This window comes from Formica exsecta, unplaced genomic scaffold, assembly GCF_003651465.1.
Source record: "Formica exsecta isolate Colony F162 unplaced genomic scaffold, ASM365146v1 scaffold50, whole genome shotgun sequence".
In the NCBI taxonomy this organism is placed as follows: domain Eukaryota; kingdom Metazoa; phylum Arthropoda; class Insecta; order Hymenoptera; family Formicidae; genus Formica; species Formica exsecta.
The window spans coordinates 10927-30740 of record NW_021852242.1 but is presented as its reverse complement, the minus strand read 5'-3'; the positions used below and the strand labels follow the sequence as shown (position 1 = coordinate 30740).

Below are 19814 nucleotides of genomic sequence, written 5' to 3'. Positions count from 1 at the left end.
CTTCCATGGCATGCTCGACGAACGTGCGAGCGTAAATATCACGCAGAATGCACGTGACGGATAAACGCGCGATCAAACTATTGATGTTTATCAGAAATTCGCATCCCGAAGCGTTTTGTGGAAAATTATATGTACTCACGTTCGGCGAGCATGCTTATTTTTCTACTTGTCGCGATCTCTGTTTTCTTTTTAACTTTTCATACATACATGCATTATTTTTCTATCTTTCTCTCTTTCTCTCTATTTTACTCTCTCTCTCTCTCTCTCTCTCTCTCTCACCCTTCGTTCCCTGGCACGCACTCCTGTCATCATCATCGGCATTTATACATATAATTCGTGTCAACACATTTTTCTCTCCATCGGTCAAAGCGGTGTAGTTAAAGAATACGAACAGGCAAACATCTGATAAATGGAGTGAACACCGTAATAAGGCTTAATTTAATTTGTTAGTAACTTGTGTGATCCTGCTATGCACGCGTTTGCTGCACGGAATCTGCTTTCAGGCAAGTGTGCACTATAAATGGCCCAGTGTTTTTTCAGTGTTTATTCCACATTTGTGACATTATATATCTCTCATTCCCATTATCTTTATGAATTTCCTTTATAACACTCTGTGACACTGACAGTTCCTTGTTCCATTTCTATCGCATCGCTCTCATTTATCTATTTGTTGTTTCATTTCCTCTGCCTGACATCGGATTCCTTGTTGGGCGTCGGTTTACTACAAATTTAACAAAACAAAATATCAAACAAAGAGTCGAGTACGAGAATATAAAATATAGAAAGTCTCTATTAATATAATTTACAGTCATATTCGAAAATGCTGCAAGTTTATAATTATAAAGAACCAAAATAAGAATGCAACAAAATAGAATAAATAATTCTCATCTACGTTTTTCTTTTCGTAAACAGTCGGAACAGATAATTTAGCCAAGTCGGGATACAGATTTTAGAATACGATATTTCTGGAACTTATCTGAGCTAGGTTCGAAGTGAACGCTCTTGGTGGAATGTGACGTTGGAGATGAAATTGGAAGGTCGGTGGAAAGAGGTCCATGTAGTGAAATATAACATTCCAAAGATTCATCGAAGGAGGTGGGTTCTAAGACATTATGTCTATGGGTAAAAATTTCAGATAGCACTCTATTATCTACATACATTCCGTAAAGTAGTAAGATTCAATTAAAAAAGCAAATATATAGATAGAAATAGAGATAGATAGAAATAAAGAGAGATAGATAGAAATAGAGAGAGAGGGAGGGGAGAGGAGAGGGAGGGAGGGAGGGAGGGCGGGAGGTAGGGAGAGAGAGAGAGAGAGAGAGAGAGAGAGAGAGTGTATAATCCTAAAACATACTTACGTATCAGGGCTCTGATCGGTATCGGACTCCTCCAGTTCGGCCTTGTTTCGCTTCTTTTCGTAGACCAAGATGATGGCGCACAGAACAACGACCTCCACGCAAATACCTAGGAAGGGCCAAAGTGCAGCGAGCTTATCCTTGACTCTGAGGAATGTCTCGGCCTCCGACGAGTGTTCTGCAACGGGATCGGACCAGTTGTATGACATCCTGCAGATAATGTTACCGCGATCATTCATCTCGATGTTGTCGACGATTAGAACAGCGCCGTAGATACCGGTCTCCGAATCCTTGGCTATCTTCACACGACCCTTGCTACGCGTATAATTTTGATCCCCGAAAGTCCAAGATATCTTTACGCCGGGGCTCGGATCTTTTCCAGCGCATACCAAGTGCAGTTTCTCGCCCTCCACCACGCTAGTAGATTCAGCTAGATGCGCTATTGGCCTCGCTAAAATTTTAGAACGCCGAATATAAGACAAAAACCTCTTCAGCACAATATCTTTGCACAAAGTTTTTTTCCTTTTTTTTCTAAAACACATACTTTTATAATAACGTAATACTATACATATAATGCGAGGGGTAGGTCACTAGTGGTTATAGTGTACAAAAATTACCCTTGATACGGATTACCTTTAAATTACCTCAGATTACTTAAGATTACCTTAGATTATCTCAGATTATCTGAGGCTACCTTAAGGGGCTACATACATATACCTAGCGGTAGGAAAAATAGGGGGAAATCTGATAATTTTTTTTTCATAAAAAAATTTTTTTTATTAAAAAATCTCTAGCTACATCTTAAAGTAGGTCCTTAATGTATATTTTTAAAATTTTCATTAATAAAAATTGAAAAATGTACCATGGAGATGTCATCTTCTGGAAACTGTTCGACGATGCGGTAACCATTGTAGCTCCTCCAATTTTTATCTGAAATCAAAAACCAAAAATTCTTAAAGTATGTAAAAAAAAGGAAGTTTTTGTCGTAGTCGATTTTTAAAATTGTGATTTTTTGAAAAATGGCGGCCATTTAAATGCAAAGATATAATTTTCAATCTGATACCTTCGCATTCAAATGGCCGCCATTTTTTGAAAAATCAGAATTTTAAAAATCGGCTACAATAACTTATTTTTTTTATATACGTTAAGAAAATTTTTTGGCTTTTGATTTCAGATAAAAATTAGAGGAGCTACAATGGTTACCGCTTCGTCAAACAGCTTCCAGGAGATGACGTTTCCACGGCACATTTTTCAATATTTATTAATGAAAATTTTACCAAATATACATTAAAGGACCTACTTTAAGATGTAGCTACAGATTTATTAACAAAAAAATTTTTTTTATAAAAAAAAATTGTCAAATTTTCCCCTATTTTTCCTACCGCTAGGTGTATGTAGCCCCTTAAGAACCAACTTCACATACGTCCTTAAGAATACCTAAAATTACCTACAGATTATTTGATATTACCCTTAGATTACTTAGATTTCCTATTAGATTACCCAAGATTATCTGATAATGCTAAAGATTATTTAGAATTACCAAAAATTACCTTGGATTACCCAAAATTTCCTTTGGATTGCCGCTGAATTACCTAGCCCTTGTACAAAAATTACCTCAGTGACCAACCCCTCGATATAATGGTTTTGTGTAAGATTCTTTTATTACTTTTAATAGATCTTTGACGTAAAATTATGTAAAATATGTTGCAGAGTACTCACGTACGACTCTGTATTCGATCGTGGAGTTCGCGCCCAATTTACAAGTGTAATTTCCATAAGCTTCCTTCTTATCCTTTACAATCTCCAGGCTGCCAGTCTCGTTGTCAATCTTAATGATGTCTTCATTGCCAGCTAGTGCTGTGCTCAACGGTGTCTTCTCCTTCTGCCATTGCACTTTATCACTCTTGTTTGCGCACTCGAGCACCAAAGGTATGTCATTGGGCGTAAGTACTCTAATCTTTATATCTGAGTCAAAGAGAGAGATATTATTTTCCGATGTTTTTGCTTTAAATATAACATCACGTGCAACTTACAGTTTCGAATGGATCATCGAAAAGATATACATGCATTTCGTTTTCGTGTTTTATTTAAAGATTTAAAGAAAAAGATAAAAATCTATTTTATGATATGAAAAAATCTATTTATAGCTTTATCTTAAATTGCTCAAATATTATAATGTAAGTGAGTGACGGTAGAAACGACTACCATTACAGTTATATTTAGAATGTCCTAAATATTCCGTAATAATAGCTAAGCAATACATGGCACATACGCAGCTGAAGAGAAGCAAACAATTCGTACATTCTACTTTTGTACAAAAAGTTCACTCACTTTTATGTACTACATAAATTGTTTGAATATTATCACGTCATCGTTAAATTACGAGAAACACGTTTACCTTTTGCGATTTTTTCCAAATACAAAAATATTCATGTTTCGTTTAGCAGAATTGTAATTGTTGTTATCTATAATAGAGTATAAAAAACGTATAAAGTGTTATTGATTATACTTTACGATTAGAAACTTATGATTAATATAACGATAATTATCCGATCAATCATAAAAGAGTCATATCATGAAATATATATTCATAAAAGAGAGATCACTAATTATTAATTAATGATCTATGCAAGATATGCAAAGACAATTTAAATATTACAATAATAAGAGAGATATATATTATTACTGCATAAAAATAACATAAATTTCAAACTACGGGCTTTTGCATAAAGATGATAGTTAATAATAATGTTACTAGTTTTAATGAAATGCATTAATGCGTCAATAAGAATAGTACAATATAAATATTAGTAATATTCTAGTCGAATATATTTTCATATCGAGAAAAGAGGAAAGTGAATAAAATGATCTCGAGCATGCAATAAGGCAATAATCAAGAATTTGCTCGAGATAGCGGCGACAGAAAATATCAAGTTATCAAATGTTATCAGAGATGTAGGGACAAGATTTTAGATATAGGCTATATAGAGCTGTAAATACTTAGCTTATTAATTTAATCGATATAATCGACATTTAGCTATATTTATTTGACAGAGAAATCTGTAATAAATGCGTATGCTAATAAAGTAAAATAATAAAATAAGATTGCATAAGCTACATATACCTGTAATACTACATATAACTAACAATAAGTTAATCTTTTTAATGGAAACTGTGAAATAAATGTATACCACATCTCGTCGGAAGGGAGAAGGAGAATGTGCAGTGACGTAAGTATATACAGGGTGTCGCAGAAAAATCACCGGAAATTCTTTTAATAACGGATTTCTGAAGTGAGAGATCAGAAATGAATTTATCGATGTAATAATATATGTTTGTAACACTACGAACCGAAATATATCGAGAGATGGAAAGACTCCGCACTATCGGATGTGCATTTGTAATCTCCGTCGTGGCTCTCTGTCGCTTGGGTCGCCGAGAGCTTGCTGGTGCCGGTGCCAGCCTTTGAGAGGACAACTAACTGACCACTGGACAGCTCGGGTTCTAGCGTCTGGCCATTCCTGGTCCACCTAATGAGATTATCGGCCTTCAAGTTGTTGCACTCGATCTCCCAAGCTTGTCCCTCGTGAACGACTGTCGGCCCCGAATACGTCACTTTTATCAAGAAAGAGAAAAAAATGATTATAAGTTTGTGCAACAGTGCGAAAGATACGAGAAACGGTGATAAAGCTGATATCTCATTCTGTTCTTAATTTAATTAAGCTGATTCATCACTCAAATAAATTTGTATAAATTTTTTATGAAACAACAAAAAATTTATAACATTATAATTATATATTTATAAATGATAAAAAATATATATGTTACAAAAAAGCATAGAAAAAATAAGGAGAATTACAAATTAATAAATTTGAAATTCTTTATATTGTAAGTAATGTCCTCATAAATAATTATAGCAGTATTTTCTACGTGTCTTTCACTACTGTTTACAACAGAGAGATCAGACATGGTTCGATGAAAATTCATCAGCTGTTATTTTCTGCCTGACTGTAAAGAAATCACGCAGGGCGAACCGGTATCTGCATAAATGGCCTTGGATAGGCGAAACTCAAAAATATTCGCCCCGCGTGGGTAAAAGCTAATATAAAGTGCTTAAAGAATCGGCACACATATCCTTATCATTTGTCATGAATAAACGAGTGCACTGTTGTTTTTACAAGCCTTGTTTACGAATCAAAGTGATATTTATTACATGCTTTCTCAATGCATTTTTTTAATCAACTAAATTTATATAAAAATATTTTAATTAAGATAATAGATTTACTCGGTATATATTTTAGTTTCCAAATTAAATTAGTTAATTTATTTTTAAATTAAGTTATATAATTTCATCAAAATTTCATTTAAAATACGTCGTACGATCGATCGACACTGAACTCGGGAAAGATCCACGTGACAAAAATATGATTTAACAGAAAAAAATGTATATTCGTCCTTACTTTGAGTGCAAGAGATCTAAATATCGATTATGCTCGGGAAGCGCATGTTCACGCATATTTACGTCAGAAAACTACTCGATATTCTTATCGAGTCCTCTCGTTCTTACGTCACCGATTGACATCGTATGAGTGACTACCATACAACTGAATATCGGCCGCACATCAGCTACAATCAGTTGATTGTCAAGTATTTGTGGAACAATAAGCCGGAATTTTCTCGCAGGAAACAATTAGTGGTAATTTAGCTGATTGCCTTTACTAATACACGCTCGTTTTATACACACGAAACAGCTATTCTCGGATTTTAAGGAAATACTGTACCGAGTAATATTGCTGTGTCCGCGGAAGAGATTAGCTTTAATTAACTTTTTTCATTAATTTTTTTTATGAAAAATTAATTTCGTATTGTTTTGTTAATCTCCTTATTAATTTCATCCTTGTCATCAGGACATTACGTGCAATATGATTGGTATATATCTCGAATAATATTTTTACGCGAGATTATAAAATCTTGCAAGAAAATGTATAAATCGAGCTGTTGGACGTGAATAGTTTAAATAAAATTTTCCTCTCAGCACCGAGCTATGCGTTGATGACGAATCGGCGGAATTATACCGGCTTGATGACGTACACGCGCATGTATGTGTGAGAGTTATGTCTGTGTATAATGGTTTCACAGTGATAATAACAAAGCATAATCAGAAAGCAGATCATTATTTATGTCGCTGTATGATTTAGTTGAATGATTAAAATAAAATATTTACGATGTTATTAATGTCGACTGAGAACAGTCGATTAAAGTACAAGACAAGCTACTTATTTGCTCATCCTAGCCAGTTTCAACATAGTGTTGATAGTGACTAAATATCGTCGCGAGAATTATTTAATGAACAATGAAAAAATTCCGAGAACGAATAGCTCGTTTGACAGATTTTTACTCAATCATTCCCATCATCCATCATATAGAATTGTACAGTGGCACGCGGATCTTAAAATAACAAACGAATTAATATATCGTTTATCGACTGAATTAATAAAGCTTGATTACTATTATTGAATTATCCTGGCCGTTACTGGCAATAATATCGACAATTTTCTATTCGATGTTTTCGATGTTCCCGGCAAAATCCAATCCAATCCAACAACTGAGAGAGGAGAAATGTTCGGTGGACGGACACAGCGCCAAATGCGAATCAGCGGGGCACGGTAACTCAGAGAAAATCAATAAACTACGAATGTTATTTTAAGACCACGCTTTCACGACGGCTCCACGCAGCTGAAAATCCACACCATGTGTGGATCCGCCTCAGAGACAAAACGAGGATATGGCGGATTCTCAATCTTTCTCGGCGTATTCCCGGAGAAAATTCTGATAAGAATGCAACTTGCCGCTTTTGAATCGATATAGGGAAAGCGCTGAGAATTAGCATAAAAAGGCGTGACACTTTTATGATGAGCGATTGAATTTTTAAGCGAATGATCTGCGAAGCGAATTGAATCTTACAATTGAAGAAGGTATCCTTCGAACATAATTTCACGATTCACATTTCCAGCTCGTGCATATATCATTCTGCAGTTTGCACAAACAATGCAGCACGAGAAAGATAAACCACCCTTTCTTAAGGATGTATGTATCATATGTCAAAACATTAGCAAAAGTATGAAAATTTTATACTGTTCTACTATTTCTTTTAAGTATCTGCAAAACCTAAGCACAATTCTTTTAACGGTTTGGAAATTATTTAAGTTTAAAGTTAGTATTGATACTTATGGAAAATTATCTATTGTAGCACTTCTTGACAAATTTGACAAGGAAAAAACATTGCCAATGAAATAAAAATTTTCATATATATTAAAAAAATTCTAATAAATATTTGTACAAAACTTGATTTAGATCCACTTATTCGTTTAAAAGTTATTTACTAAAAATTATAGAAAAATATTATCTCTCTCTCTCTCTTTCTTTCTGCAAATTACTCATTTTTTGTTTGTTTCTTGCAATTGATTTCAGAGGATATTCGCGACCAAAAGTTTTTATAAGAAATTAGGAAAAATATTAATTACAACTATTTTCTTTTACGAAGACGTTAAAAACCATATTCTTTTGTGATACTTCAATTCTTTTTTTAATCCGGATTTATTTATTTGATTTTTTAAACAATATAACTGTAAGAAATGTTTTCTTTTTTTAAAATTTTGACAGTTTTTTGCTACTATTGTTCAGCCAAAACGTCCTTAATTTCATTCCTAATCGAAAAGACTCGTCGTGCTTTTCATGGTAGATGCTTTCCTTTATTTTATACACTTCTTTATCATTATATGTGTATGGACGACAGAAATATTCCTGAAAAAAAATTACAGTCACGAGATCAATCTCTTTCGAAAAGTACGAATCTTATAAATATCACTAATGATATTTGCGGGGCTATTAAGATTTTGCGATATATAATGTGTGCATTTCGGAGCGCGCTAATTACGACAAGATGCGACACACTTTCGAAGTATATTCCCCGGCTCGTCTTCTCGTTCGAGATCTAAAATGTTGCCGTCTCTATGTTTCGCGTCAGAAAGATCATGAAACTTCGCATACGTTTTGGAATCGTAAAAATAGATGCATCCTTGCAGGATGTGTGTGTGTGAGAGAGAGAGAGAGAGAGAGAGAGAGAGAGGGGGGAGGGAGAGAGAGGGGGAAAGAGAAGGAGAAAGAGATGAAGAGAGAGAAAGCGAAAGAGAGGGGGGAGAGAGAGGGGGAGAGGGACAGAAAGTGGGAGAGAGAGAGGGAGAGAGGGAGGGAAGAGAGAGAGAGAGAGAGAGAGAGGAAGAGAGAGGGGGAGAGGAGAGAGGGAGGAGAGAGGGAGTGGAGGGGTGGGAGAGGGAGAGACGTAAGCGTTCTCATCTACTGTTCAAAAATAGAGATATTTCTTGGCCACACGAACATGGTGGCTAGAGATATCGCGTGTGGCTGGTAGAAGAGCGATATTACGAAAATACATTAATATTCTCTTTATACAAATCTAAAAAATTTGTAATAGTATGTTAAAGATTACAAGAATGTTTCGTTAATGTTCATTCATGCTTAAAAGCTAACCTATCGATTCCCAAACTTTATTAACCCTTTCATATCTCAATACCATTCATGCAGGTCGCCAATCTGTATTGGTCTTACGAAGAAAACTACGCAAATTATACGTAGATTTGTAGCTCGACCTTGACAACTAAACGATCAACGCGATGTCTAAGGAAGAGTCACGAGAACCGCGTTTTCCGGCAAGACGGCGCCGATTCTATTCGGAATATTATGATCGCCGTACGTTGCGCGGTTTATAAATGTAATAAAAATAGGCGTTCTCTGCAGCTATTCGGAGTCAAGTTTTTCTCGCACAGTCTGGCACAAACGTAGGCAGGCTTTCCCTCTGTTCCTCCCTCCCTCCCTCTCCCTACCTCCCCATCTCCCTCCTTCCCTCCTGCGCCTTTTTTTCCCCCCCCCCCCCCGCCTCGTCAGTGCAATTCGTCTCCCCCCGCGCATTGTGTATATATCAGGGCTAAATAGAAAAATAGGGTCAATCGTTGCGCAATAAAAATCGCCGCGGCGCGAATAGTTCGTCGTCCTCGACGTAGTCGTCGTCATCGTCGTCAGCATCGCCGACGTCGAGTTGCGAACCCGTGTTTTCGCGCGATTTTGAAAGCGATCCGATCGCCAAGTTGCGAGACTTGCATCGTGACGCGATGCGTACAGCAGGAGTGCTTAACGTTGACAGCAGCCTCTTGCGAGTCCTTAGTTGGGAAGGTCGCAATGACGCCTAGTTATTGCTGCATCGATTGTTATCAACGATGAAAAGTATTTATTAGCTTCACGGATATAAGCTTAAAAAAGATTCAATGTGATAATTTTCCGATATAGGATCTCGAAGAACATCTCTTCTCGTTCGATTAAAAAAAATCTTTTATTTTTCTTCCCGTTATAATTAATACGTGTGGGTATCTTTAATAAATATACGATATGAAAGTAACTAATGTACGTTTTTCCTGTTATAAACTATTGCATTCTCGACGAAAAGTGCTCTTTTGCGAACTAGACATAAGTTTATTGGCGCGATATTTAAACGTTTCATTACGAAACATTGCGGAGAGAAAACATGAGACCCAACTTTTCAATTTTTGAGAACATATTAATGAAGTATTAAATATATAAAGCGTTAAATTTTGCATGCCGATAGCTGAACACAAAAAAGCGTTTATAATGACCGATTTCATATATTAAGGGGTCTTCCTAGTTTGACACTCTGAAAATAAGGAGATTTTAGGAAATTTTTTTTAAAGAAAAATATAAAACATTAAAATTCTAAACTTTGCACTTTATTAAATAACATTTCAAGTATATCCTGAATTTTTTTCAAACAAAAATATTTGTTTCTTTCGCAGTTATAGTAGTCCAACCAGTGTCTAAAAAAAAATTGTTGTTTGTGGCGAACATGATTCCAGCCAATGCAGTCATCTGAAATAAAAAAACTAAAAAGATTCTTAATCTGTATGAGTGTGGCTATAGTGTGAACTAAAATTAAATCGATATTTGCAAAATTCGAATTTTACGACTTACAAAATTAATCAATTTTTTGATAAAAAATGAAATTTTTTTTGAGACGCTGCCATTTTTTATTTTTCAATATTTTTTTTGATCTAGTTCACGTGATAGCCACACTCATACAGATTAAGAACCTTTTTGTTTTTTTTTATTTTAAATGACTATAACGGCTGGAATCATGTTTGCCACAAACAACAATTTTTTTTTAAGACACCCTGGTTGGACTACTATAACTCCAAAACAAAAAATTTTTTGAAAAAAATTCGGAATATACTTTAAATGTTATTTAATAAATGTGCAAAGTTTAGAATTAATACGTTTTATACTTTTCTTTAAAAAAATTCCCAAAAATTGCCTTTATTTTCAGAGCGTCAAACTAGGAAGATCCCTTAATATTGATGTAGAAAATTGATGTGGAGTGAACACCGATAGAGATGTCGCGAGATATATCGATACATACAAGACGATATGTATACGATATATTTTCACCAATTATCTGTCGTGGAATATCTCCGTTGTGTGTATATCCTTATTTATTGATTATAAATTTTATTACTTTTTTTAAATTAAATACGACAAAGTTTCCGTAAAAGTTAAAGAGAATCGTGCGCGATGGTGTAGCAGTATCCCACCCCCTTCTCCTTTCTTTCTCCCTCACCCTCTCCCTCTCTCTCTCTCTCTCTCTCTCACTATCTCGCGAGGATGCACAAAGTTGCAGCATTATCGATTAAACTTTTTTAGAACACGTCCCGACGGTGTTGATAAGTCTCATTAAATGACCTAGAAAACGATATTAGCCACGAGATACTTGACAAATCGCAGATTATGTTAATAAATGTCCCGAGATTCATTTCCGGACATTCTTTCCGGTCGCCTCTCATTGAATCGCGATCTATAAACATATCCCCATCGTAATATTTCAAAAGATTGTTGTTGGGACTGTCGAATTTGGAAAAAAAACTTTATTTTCTTCGCGAAAGTAATTTCTGTAATAAAGAATAAAAGATTTTCCTTATTTATGCGCTTTCGAGTGATGTATATGTGTGTGTAAACTTCTCTTCGAGCGCAGCGTGTACTCTAAACTGTTAAAAAATTATTATTATTTTTTTTTAATTGAAAAAGGCGCCAAGTGCACGCGCTCCAGCGCCTTTTGCTATAAAAAAACTCATACAAACTAGTGTTATTTCAATTTGTTGCGAAAAATTCTTATATAAAATAGTGTTATTTTAATACAAAAACACTGTCATATTCAAAAACTATTCTAAAAAACTGTTTTACGAAATAGTTGTTTTTATTTCCTACAAAAATAATGATATATGATAAAAATATTGCGCCAACTAATAAAAATTTATGTTACAAAATTCATTTATTATTATTTCTAGTATTAAAAAATGCAATGTGATTAAAATAGTGTAATATATCTAAACGAAAAAAATTTTTAATTAAAAAACGACCACGCACAATTCATATGAAAAAAACGTTTTCGCTCAATTTGCTTGAATTTGTGATATGTTATATTCTTGTGCCCCTGACCAAAAATGTCAAGTTACAGAAATTTTCTATATCCAATTTCTGAATTATACGGGTATACAAAAAGTATCGAAACCCCTTAATATTTCGAAAAATACGCATTTTAGAAAAAATGTTGTATAAAAGTTGCAGGGTTTTATGTGATGCATTACATAGTAATATTATTATGACCTTGAATAGCGTTGTCAAAGTCACGTAAAGATCACCTTGACATTTCTTAATGGAAACCGCCATTTTTGATTGCATATTCTTATTCTCTATTCTAGCTTATCTTGAGAGTTTTTTTTTTAAAACACTATAATAAAGTATTTTTTCATTAAGTACTTTCCGAGTTAGGAGACTTGAAATGTACAGTACCGGCATTAGTATTATCCGAAAGTGATTTTTACGTGATCTTAACAATGCTATTTAAAGTCACACTAACATTTGCTACTTAATGCGCCACTTAAAACCCTATAACTTTTGTTTGAAACATTTGTTCAAATCTCAAAAATATATCATTTTTGAGAAAAATGTTCCAAATAAAAGTTGTAGGATTTTAAGTGGCGTATTAAGTAGCAATGTTAGTGTGACTTTAAATAATATTGTTAAAGTCATGTAAAAATCACTTTCAATACTAATGCTAATTAACTAATTAATACTAATGCTGGCAGTATTGTACATTTCAAGCATGATAATTTGAAAAATACTTAATGGAAAGGAACTTTATTATAGTGTTTTGAAAATCCCTTAAGTAAGTTACAAGAATATGCAATCAAATTTCCGTTAATCAGTTCACTGGTGGACCCGAAATCAACGTTTTGTGCCAAAACTAAGAGTAAGTAATTTCGTATTAGTCATCGACCAAAAAACATGGGTGTATCAAATTTAATGCAAATCCGTTGAAAATTGGCAGAGTTATTGATGGTGCCCATATATGAGTCATTACCAGATTTGCCATATTTTTTTCGCCCATATATGTAATTATCAATGAACTGGTTAAAAGATGTCAAGGTGATCTTTACGTGACCTTGACAATGCTATTCAAGATCATAATAATATTGCTATGTAATGTGTCACATAAAACCTTACAACTATTATATGGAACATTTTTTTCTAAAAAGCATGTTTTTCAAAATATTAAAGGGTTCCGATACTTCTTGTATACCCGCATAATTCAGAAACTAGACATAGAAAATATTTGTAACTTGACACTTTTGATCAGGGACACAAGAATTATAACATTAAATTCAAGCAAATTGATCGAAAACGTTTTTTTTCATATGAATTGTGCGTGGTCTTTTAAGTATAAAATAATTTTTTAATTAGAGAAAAACTTGACGCTGCTAAACTGAACATATGCTAATCTAATTAATGTATTATTTACATTTTGAATCTAGCAGCGCCAAGTTTTTCTTTAATTAAAAAGTTATTTTATACTTAAATTTTTTTTAATTAAACATTTTTTTCGCTTAAATATATTCCACTATTTTAATCACATTGCATTTTTTAATATTAGAAACAATAATAAATGAATTTTCTAACATAAATTTTTATTAATTGGCGCATATTTTTATCATATATCTCATTATTTTTGTAGAAAATTAGAACAACTATTTTGTAAAACAGTTTTTTAGTTTGAATATGATAGTATTTTTGTATTAAAATAAAACTATTTTGTATAAGAATTTTTTACAACAAATTAAAATAACACTATTTTATATAAGTTTTTTTATAGCAAAAGGCGCTTATGCGCGTGCACTTGGCATCTTTTTTTCACTTATTTTTAAAAAAGGTAAAATTTTAGCAGTTAAATTACTATACGCTCGCGCTATGTTATAAATTATAAATTATCTGACTAATATGTCTTGTATCCTGATTTTATATCAAAAGTGAATGTTATTTATACTTATCTGTAGCTGAATATATGATGCATGACAAATAACTGTATGATGACACTCCTTTGACAAATGCACTCAAATATGGATTCTTGATGTCTATATCGATAACTGCTCGCAGTTATCCATAGTGGCTTTTGACAAATATAGGTTAAATTTTCCAGAGTTCAACATTATATAGCGTAGCACTCTTTCATTTATAAAAAAGTGAAGCTGCAAAATTCTTTGTGATACTTATCGATAGTTGAATCAGGTATAGAATACAAACACACACACATATCTTATAATAAACATATGATAAAATACACATCTTGTTCTTATCATAAATATAGAATATTTTTATATGTAATGCGATGTTTTGTTTTGTTTTTTTACACATAGTATAAATTACTTTTGCAATATTTTATTTTTCTCTATAAATAAAATAAAAAAATATTCTATACCTTTATAATAGGATGTTTATATTCTATTCTATATATATTTACTATAAGATATGTGTGTGTGTGTGTGTGTGTATTTTATATCTGATCCAACTATCCGCAAGTAGCATGAAGAATTTTGCAGCTTTACTTTTTTATAAATGAAAGCGTATGCTATGGCTGCGTTCCGATATTCACTGCCAGTATTGAAAATTTATAGTTTACGTCACGTGCATTATAGATTTTTAGCACTGGCAGTGAATATCGGAACGCATCCTATATAAAGGTCACCACATACAAAATTCCGTAAGGACATAAGCCGTAAGCGTAAGAAAATTGACCAATCCCAATCAAGTATTGAGCTTTCCGTAAAAGTGGAGAGATTACGGAGAGCCAAATACTCGATTGGGATTGGTCCATTTTCTTACGCTTACGTCTTACGTCCTTACGGAATTTTGTGTGTGATGGCCTCAATACTGCACTCTTGCATTGCAAACTTAATCTGTACCTGTCAAAAGCAGATATGGATGCGAGCAGTAACATCACAAAGTGCCGCTAGCTCTATCTTATGTCGAAGGCTCCAACCGTACAAGATTCGCGCATGCGCATTGCGTGAATGATAATGTGATGACGACGTGGACATTTCTTAAAAGAAAATTTTCACATTGAGACTGCATCATATTACCTCGTTCACGATATATGTAGAAAAAGATAAAGACACTTTTATTATATAATTTAAACTCAAGCTATCGATTAAGCCTATTAAAAATATGATCGATTCAGCCGTTATTGAGGTCCAATAATCTAGAGTACTTTCAACTAGCCGACTCGCGTATAGATACCCAGGGTGCCTCACTGTTGCTGCGCATGACTTGGCGCGAGACACTACTGTGTCTCTTAATAAAAAGTATCCATCATTTATCTTCATACATGTTTTTGTGATTATGTGTTAATGTGCTTCGTATACGGCCGCAACACATGTTACAGAAATGAGCCTGACGAGAATAAAACTTTCGTCTGCGCAAAAAATTTCTTCTCTCGAATGTGGGTGTATCGTTTTGATAGGAGTGTCGGTAGCATGTTGTAAATATTAGCAGCCCGCGAAAAGATCGTACTGATAAAATCTGGTAATATATTCGTAAATACGAAACAATACGAGACCTCTCAAACGCGAACTTGACGAAATTACGTCAAAAAAGCAAATACATGGTTTATATTGCGCATACATTAATTTAGCATATCCTTATGCGATAAAACTGTGTATGAGTGAATATTCTGAATGTCGACAAAAAAAACACCCGTTACACGAGACAGTCGTTGATTTATATCTATATTTCGTCTGTCGCGTATTGTTTGATTTCTTTCCAATTATTGCCAATAATGTTAAAACGACGAATCGCTCGAAAAGAAAATAAGCGAATTCATTATTAGTTAATAATGAAACGTAACGTGTATCGTTGACAAATGACGAATTTTTTCAATTTGTGCTTTAATCTTTTTCACAAGTTATTAGGCTATTAAAATACAAAAATCGTGTGATTATTGTTATCGGACGGGCAATCTAATCTTGGGATAAAGATCACATGATACGATAGACATGTGGATACGATTGTAACGAAATGTGTTCAACGATACATCGCTTGCCCAATTATTTCACGCGTAACTTTAGCCTCCAGAAGTTATAACCGACATCGCGGTCAATAGAAATGCGACTCGAGAGATGTTCCATTTTCGTATCTACAACTGAAAGCTTGATATATTCTCTCATCGTACGTTTAACAGTTGATGCGCCCGTCCGTACTTCTTGTATAAAATCGGGCAAGCTCTAATATAGGAAAATGACAATCAACCTGAAATAACTGCGTTTATCCCGAGATATATGTAGCATAAAATTTCATTTCCCCGATAAAAGTCTTTAAAACATTGGCTGCGTTCAGCAGAAAAAGCAGCTTTGCAACCCCCCCCCCCAAAAAAAAAGCGGATGATAATTTTGCTCTGACGAAAACTTTTCAAGATCAGATACAAGATTGAAGACAATGTTTAAGATTTGACGGTTCGTGAAAATAATTCTAATTTTGAAGCACCAATATCGTTAAACATGATTAATTACGCGTACGGTTGTCTGTATTACGATCGTAATTTACGAGAGGACTCACTGAAAATCGTTAATCCAGAATTAATTAAATCTAACTGTCACGTAAGCCAGGCTTATTGTTAGTCAGATGTCGATGAATATTGGTCAAATCAATCGCGAATATCGCCTTGGAATATACAATTTAGGGGAACTTGATTCATATGTACTTTTACCATTTTTATATCATACTTTTAAATTTGTACATTAATTATACTACCCGAAAAAGTGACTGGCTGCCTAATCGATGAGGGGGACGACCATGATAAAAAGTATCGTCACCGATTGGCAATTACTCCAGTATCATCGCATGATAATTTTGTCATATATCGTGAGTTATATCGATATAATGAATTATCTATGCAATGTTACATTGCATAATATTGTTAATGATGAAACTAACTATTGCGCGAGGCATCGAGATGTATTAGAATCTTTTAAAGGCCAAAGTGTCCTTTCTAACGAACCGAACCGGTTAGCGAGTTTTTACAATCCCGATCGTTACCACGATGATCCACACGACTAATCATCGTGAAAGTAATGTCAATCAGCATATCGGCCTAACTCACGGTGTCGCGTGAGAAAAATCGCTTATCGAATACCTCACCGTAGAAACGATCGGATGGTTCACCTTGTCGGGAAAAAAGAATAACTAGGAATCGCGAGGAAGGACAGATAAACGAACGTCGCGCCGCGAATGTTGGCCGAAAGGAGCCTAAGACTCACCTGCCTGGACCGTGACGAGGGTGCCCACCGCTAAATATAGCAGCCCCAGCAGCACAAAAACGGCTCGCCTCTCCATCCCGATGGCGCTGCTGCCGATGTACGCGGTGGCGCGTGACCGTACGACAATACGATATCAACGATGAACACGACGTCGATGATCCACCTTGTCGTTCTGCGAAGCGGAAGAGGAGCCGTCCTTTCACGGATAGGCGGACGTTCGCCGATTCCCCTAGATGATGGACTGTCTTCGAGAATGTATCACAATCGTCGTCCTCGTCCTTGTTCTCTCCCTTGTCAGTCCGTTGATCCGTCAATCGCGAACAAATTCCCTTTTCACTCGGCCGTGCGTGATTGACGATCGCAACTACCGTTCATATCGTTCGCGCGAGAATACCCGTCACACCGCTACTACTGCTGCTGCTGTTGCTTCTTCTGCTTCTCCTTTTCCTCTTCACCTTCTCCCGCCGCTGTCGCCGACGATGAGAGAACAGACACAATCTATCACTGACGTCTTATCGTTATCTCTGCATTCGGCTCTTATCTCTTAATGCGCACTACACATAGAGACCATCCGGGTATCAGCTACCACTGCCGTCGTCGTCGTCGTCGTCGCCGCCGCCTTGTCGTCACTCCCTTCTCCTCGTTATTGACGTCGTCGTCGGTTCAACTTGGAGCAAGATAGATGGAGAAAGGGAGGAGAGGAGAGGAGAGACAATTACAGATCCCCGTGATAAATAGCACCGCGAGAGCACCTACAAATGGCAATGTCAGGAGAAAAATGGTGGCCGTTGTCTTCTGCTCGGAGCTCCGCGCGAATGTTCTCGTTCTGTCGCGCGCTCGTTCCCTCCTTTTCCGACAAAGCAAATCTTGGCATCCAGCGCCCTCTGCGATGTGTTACTGCCGCGCTCATGGACGTAGGAAATATCTGGACGAGCAATGAACTGTATACTGTTACGTCTAGGGTTGCCATACGTCCTCTTTTCCCCGGACACCGTCCTCTTTTTTAGGGCATCCGGGGACGTCCGGGGGGATTTTTCGAATGTGTCCGGGGTAATTATGAATGTCTGGGGTTTAAGAATATTCATAAATATCCTGCTTTTTAGATTTAATTAACCACATCATATTCAATCACTTCAATACAATTGAAGTTATCAACCATTTGTTTTTTTATTTTTATGCGTGAATCTAATAATAAAACTTCTTTTAAATTAAAAACATGTTTAATTTATTCCTTTTACTCTAAGTACTAATGAAAATGAGATCTAAAATAATTATTAATTTATTGTTATAAGTTATAAGCAACTTGCTAACCTATTCGCATTTTTGTATACGTTCGGGGTTGCAAGCGAAATGTCCGGGGTTTCTGAGCTATAAGTTCTAGTTTTGAAAATTTTATTATGGCAACCCTAGTTACGTCTCAACAACGCTCTTTTCTTACTACACCTCAGTTAGTGAGAAAAGGATAGCTCTATATTTTTTATAGGGCAACCTGCTTCCACCGGCTATACCTCAGGGTAGAGTCCTAGACTGGTATTCATAGTCAGTTCTTATTTCAAGACCGTCTTAAGTAATGTCTTAAGATGCTAATACGGCTCTGTGATTGGTTTAGGACATCTTAAGATTGTGCTTAAGACGGTCTTAAATATAAGAACTGACTATGAATACCGGTCCTAAATTATCAGAGATGCGCTAACTTGTTTCACTTCCTGATTGGTCGATTAAAATAGCCGCCATGTTAGACCACAAACGTCACACGTACAGCCTGACAGAGCTGTCAATCAAATGTGGTTGTGTTAATATTAAATTTAAATAAATGCAGATTATAATTTCTTGTAACCACGGTAAGTAGAAATGTCTTATACATATATGTTATATATGTCTTATATATGTTTTACATATATATAGAATAAATACATTTATTATATACATATATACAGGGTAGGGCATTTATAGTGATGCGGGCATATTTTTCGCAAACGAAGTGAGATATCAGAAAATGTTTCAGACAAAAGTCATAGGGTTCCAAGGGGGGCATAAGATAGTACCATTGCTTTGACCTTGAGTGAACGTGCTATGGTCATATAAAGTTCAACTTTGTTTTTTTTTAATGAAAGCTCTTATTTTTCATTGCATATTCTTGTAGCTTATCTCGAGAGCTTTTTAAAACACTTTATTAAAGTATTTTTTCATTAAGTACTTTTTGAGTTATTTTATATTTTATTCTGACATATTTTGATATAAAAAATAAAATATCTCGTAAAATATTTAGTTTTCGATAATCTTACCGTAATACTTTTATATATAAAATAATGGGACAAATCAATTGGCATAAAAACAAAAATTGTTTTTAAGAAAAAGTATGTAATTATTTACAATGTATTTTTTTAAACAATTATTTGTTTTTCTCATTACACTGTATATATATACAGGGTGTTCTAAACCATCCGTACACCCCTTTTCTTTCAAAAACTAACCATTTTAGAAAAAAATGTTTTGAACAAAAATTGTATGGTTTTGAGGGGAACATGAGATGGTGTCATTGGTTTGACCTTGGATGGCATCGTTAAGGTCAAGTCAAGGACACCTTTAATTTCTTAAATGGAATCCCCTATTTTTTATTGCATATTCTTATAGCTTATATCGAGAGCTTTCCAAAACATCATAATAAAGTATTTTTTCATTAAGTACTTTTTGAGTTATTTTATATTTTAATCTGACACATATTTTGATATAA

General features: G+C 34.8%; 1 protein-coding gene and 1 long non-coding RNA gene across 2 annotated transcripts; both read right to left on the bottom strand.

Moving 5' to 3' along the window:
- Nucleotides 1-251: 251 nt before the first annotated feature.
- Nucleotides 252-17906, bottom strand: LOC115241516 (basigin). Its single transcript, XM_029817285.1, has 5 exons — nucleotides 17081-17906; nucleotides 4707-4970; nucleotides 3075-3320; nucleotides 1359-1806; nucleotides 252-721 (listed from the first exon to the last, which is right to left on the bottom strand). The coding sequence occupies exons 1-5, from the start codon at nucleotides 17154-17156 to the stop codon at nucleotides 676-678; spliced, it is 1080 nt and encodes a 359-aa protein (XP_029673145.1). The 5' UTR covers nucleotides 17157-17906; the 3' UTR covers nucleotides 252-675.
- On the bottom strand, nucleotides 13824-17085 carry LOC115241517. Its single transcript, XR_003884916.1, has 3 exons — nucleotides 16962-17085; nucleotides 14732-14868; nucleotides 13824-13938 (listed from the first exon to the last, which is right to left on the bottom strand). It is a non-coding gene; the product is annotated as an uncharacterized LOC115241517 (long non-coding RNA).
- Nucleotides 17907-19814: the final 1908 nt, after the last annotated feature.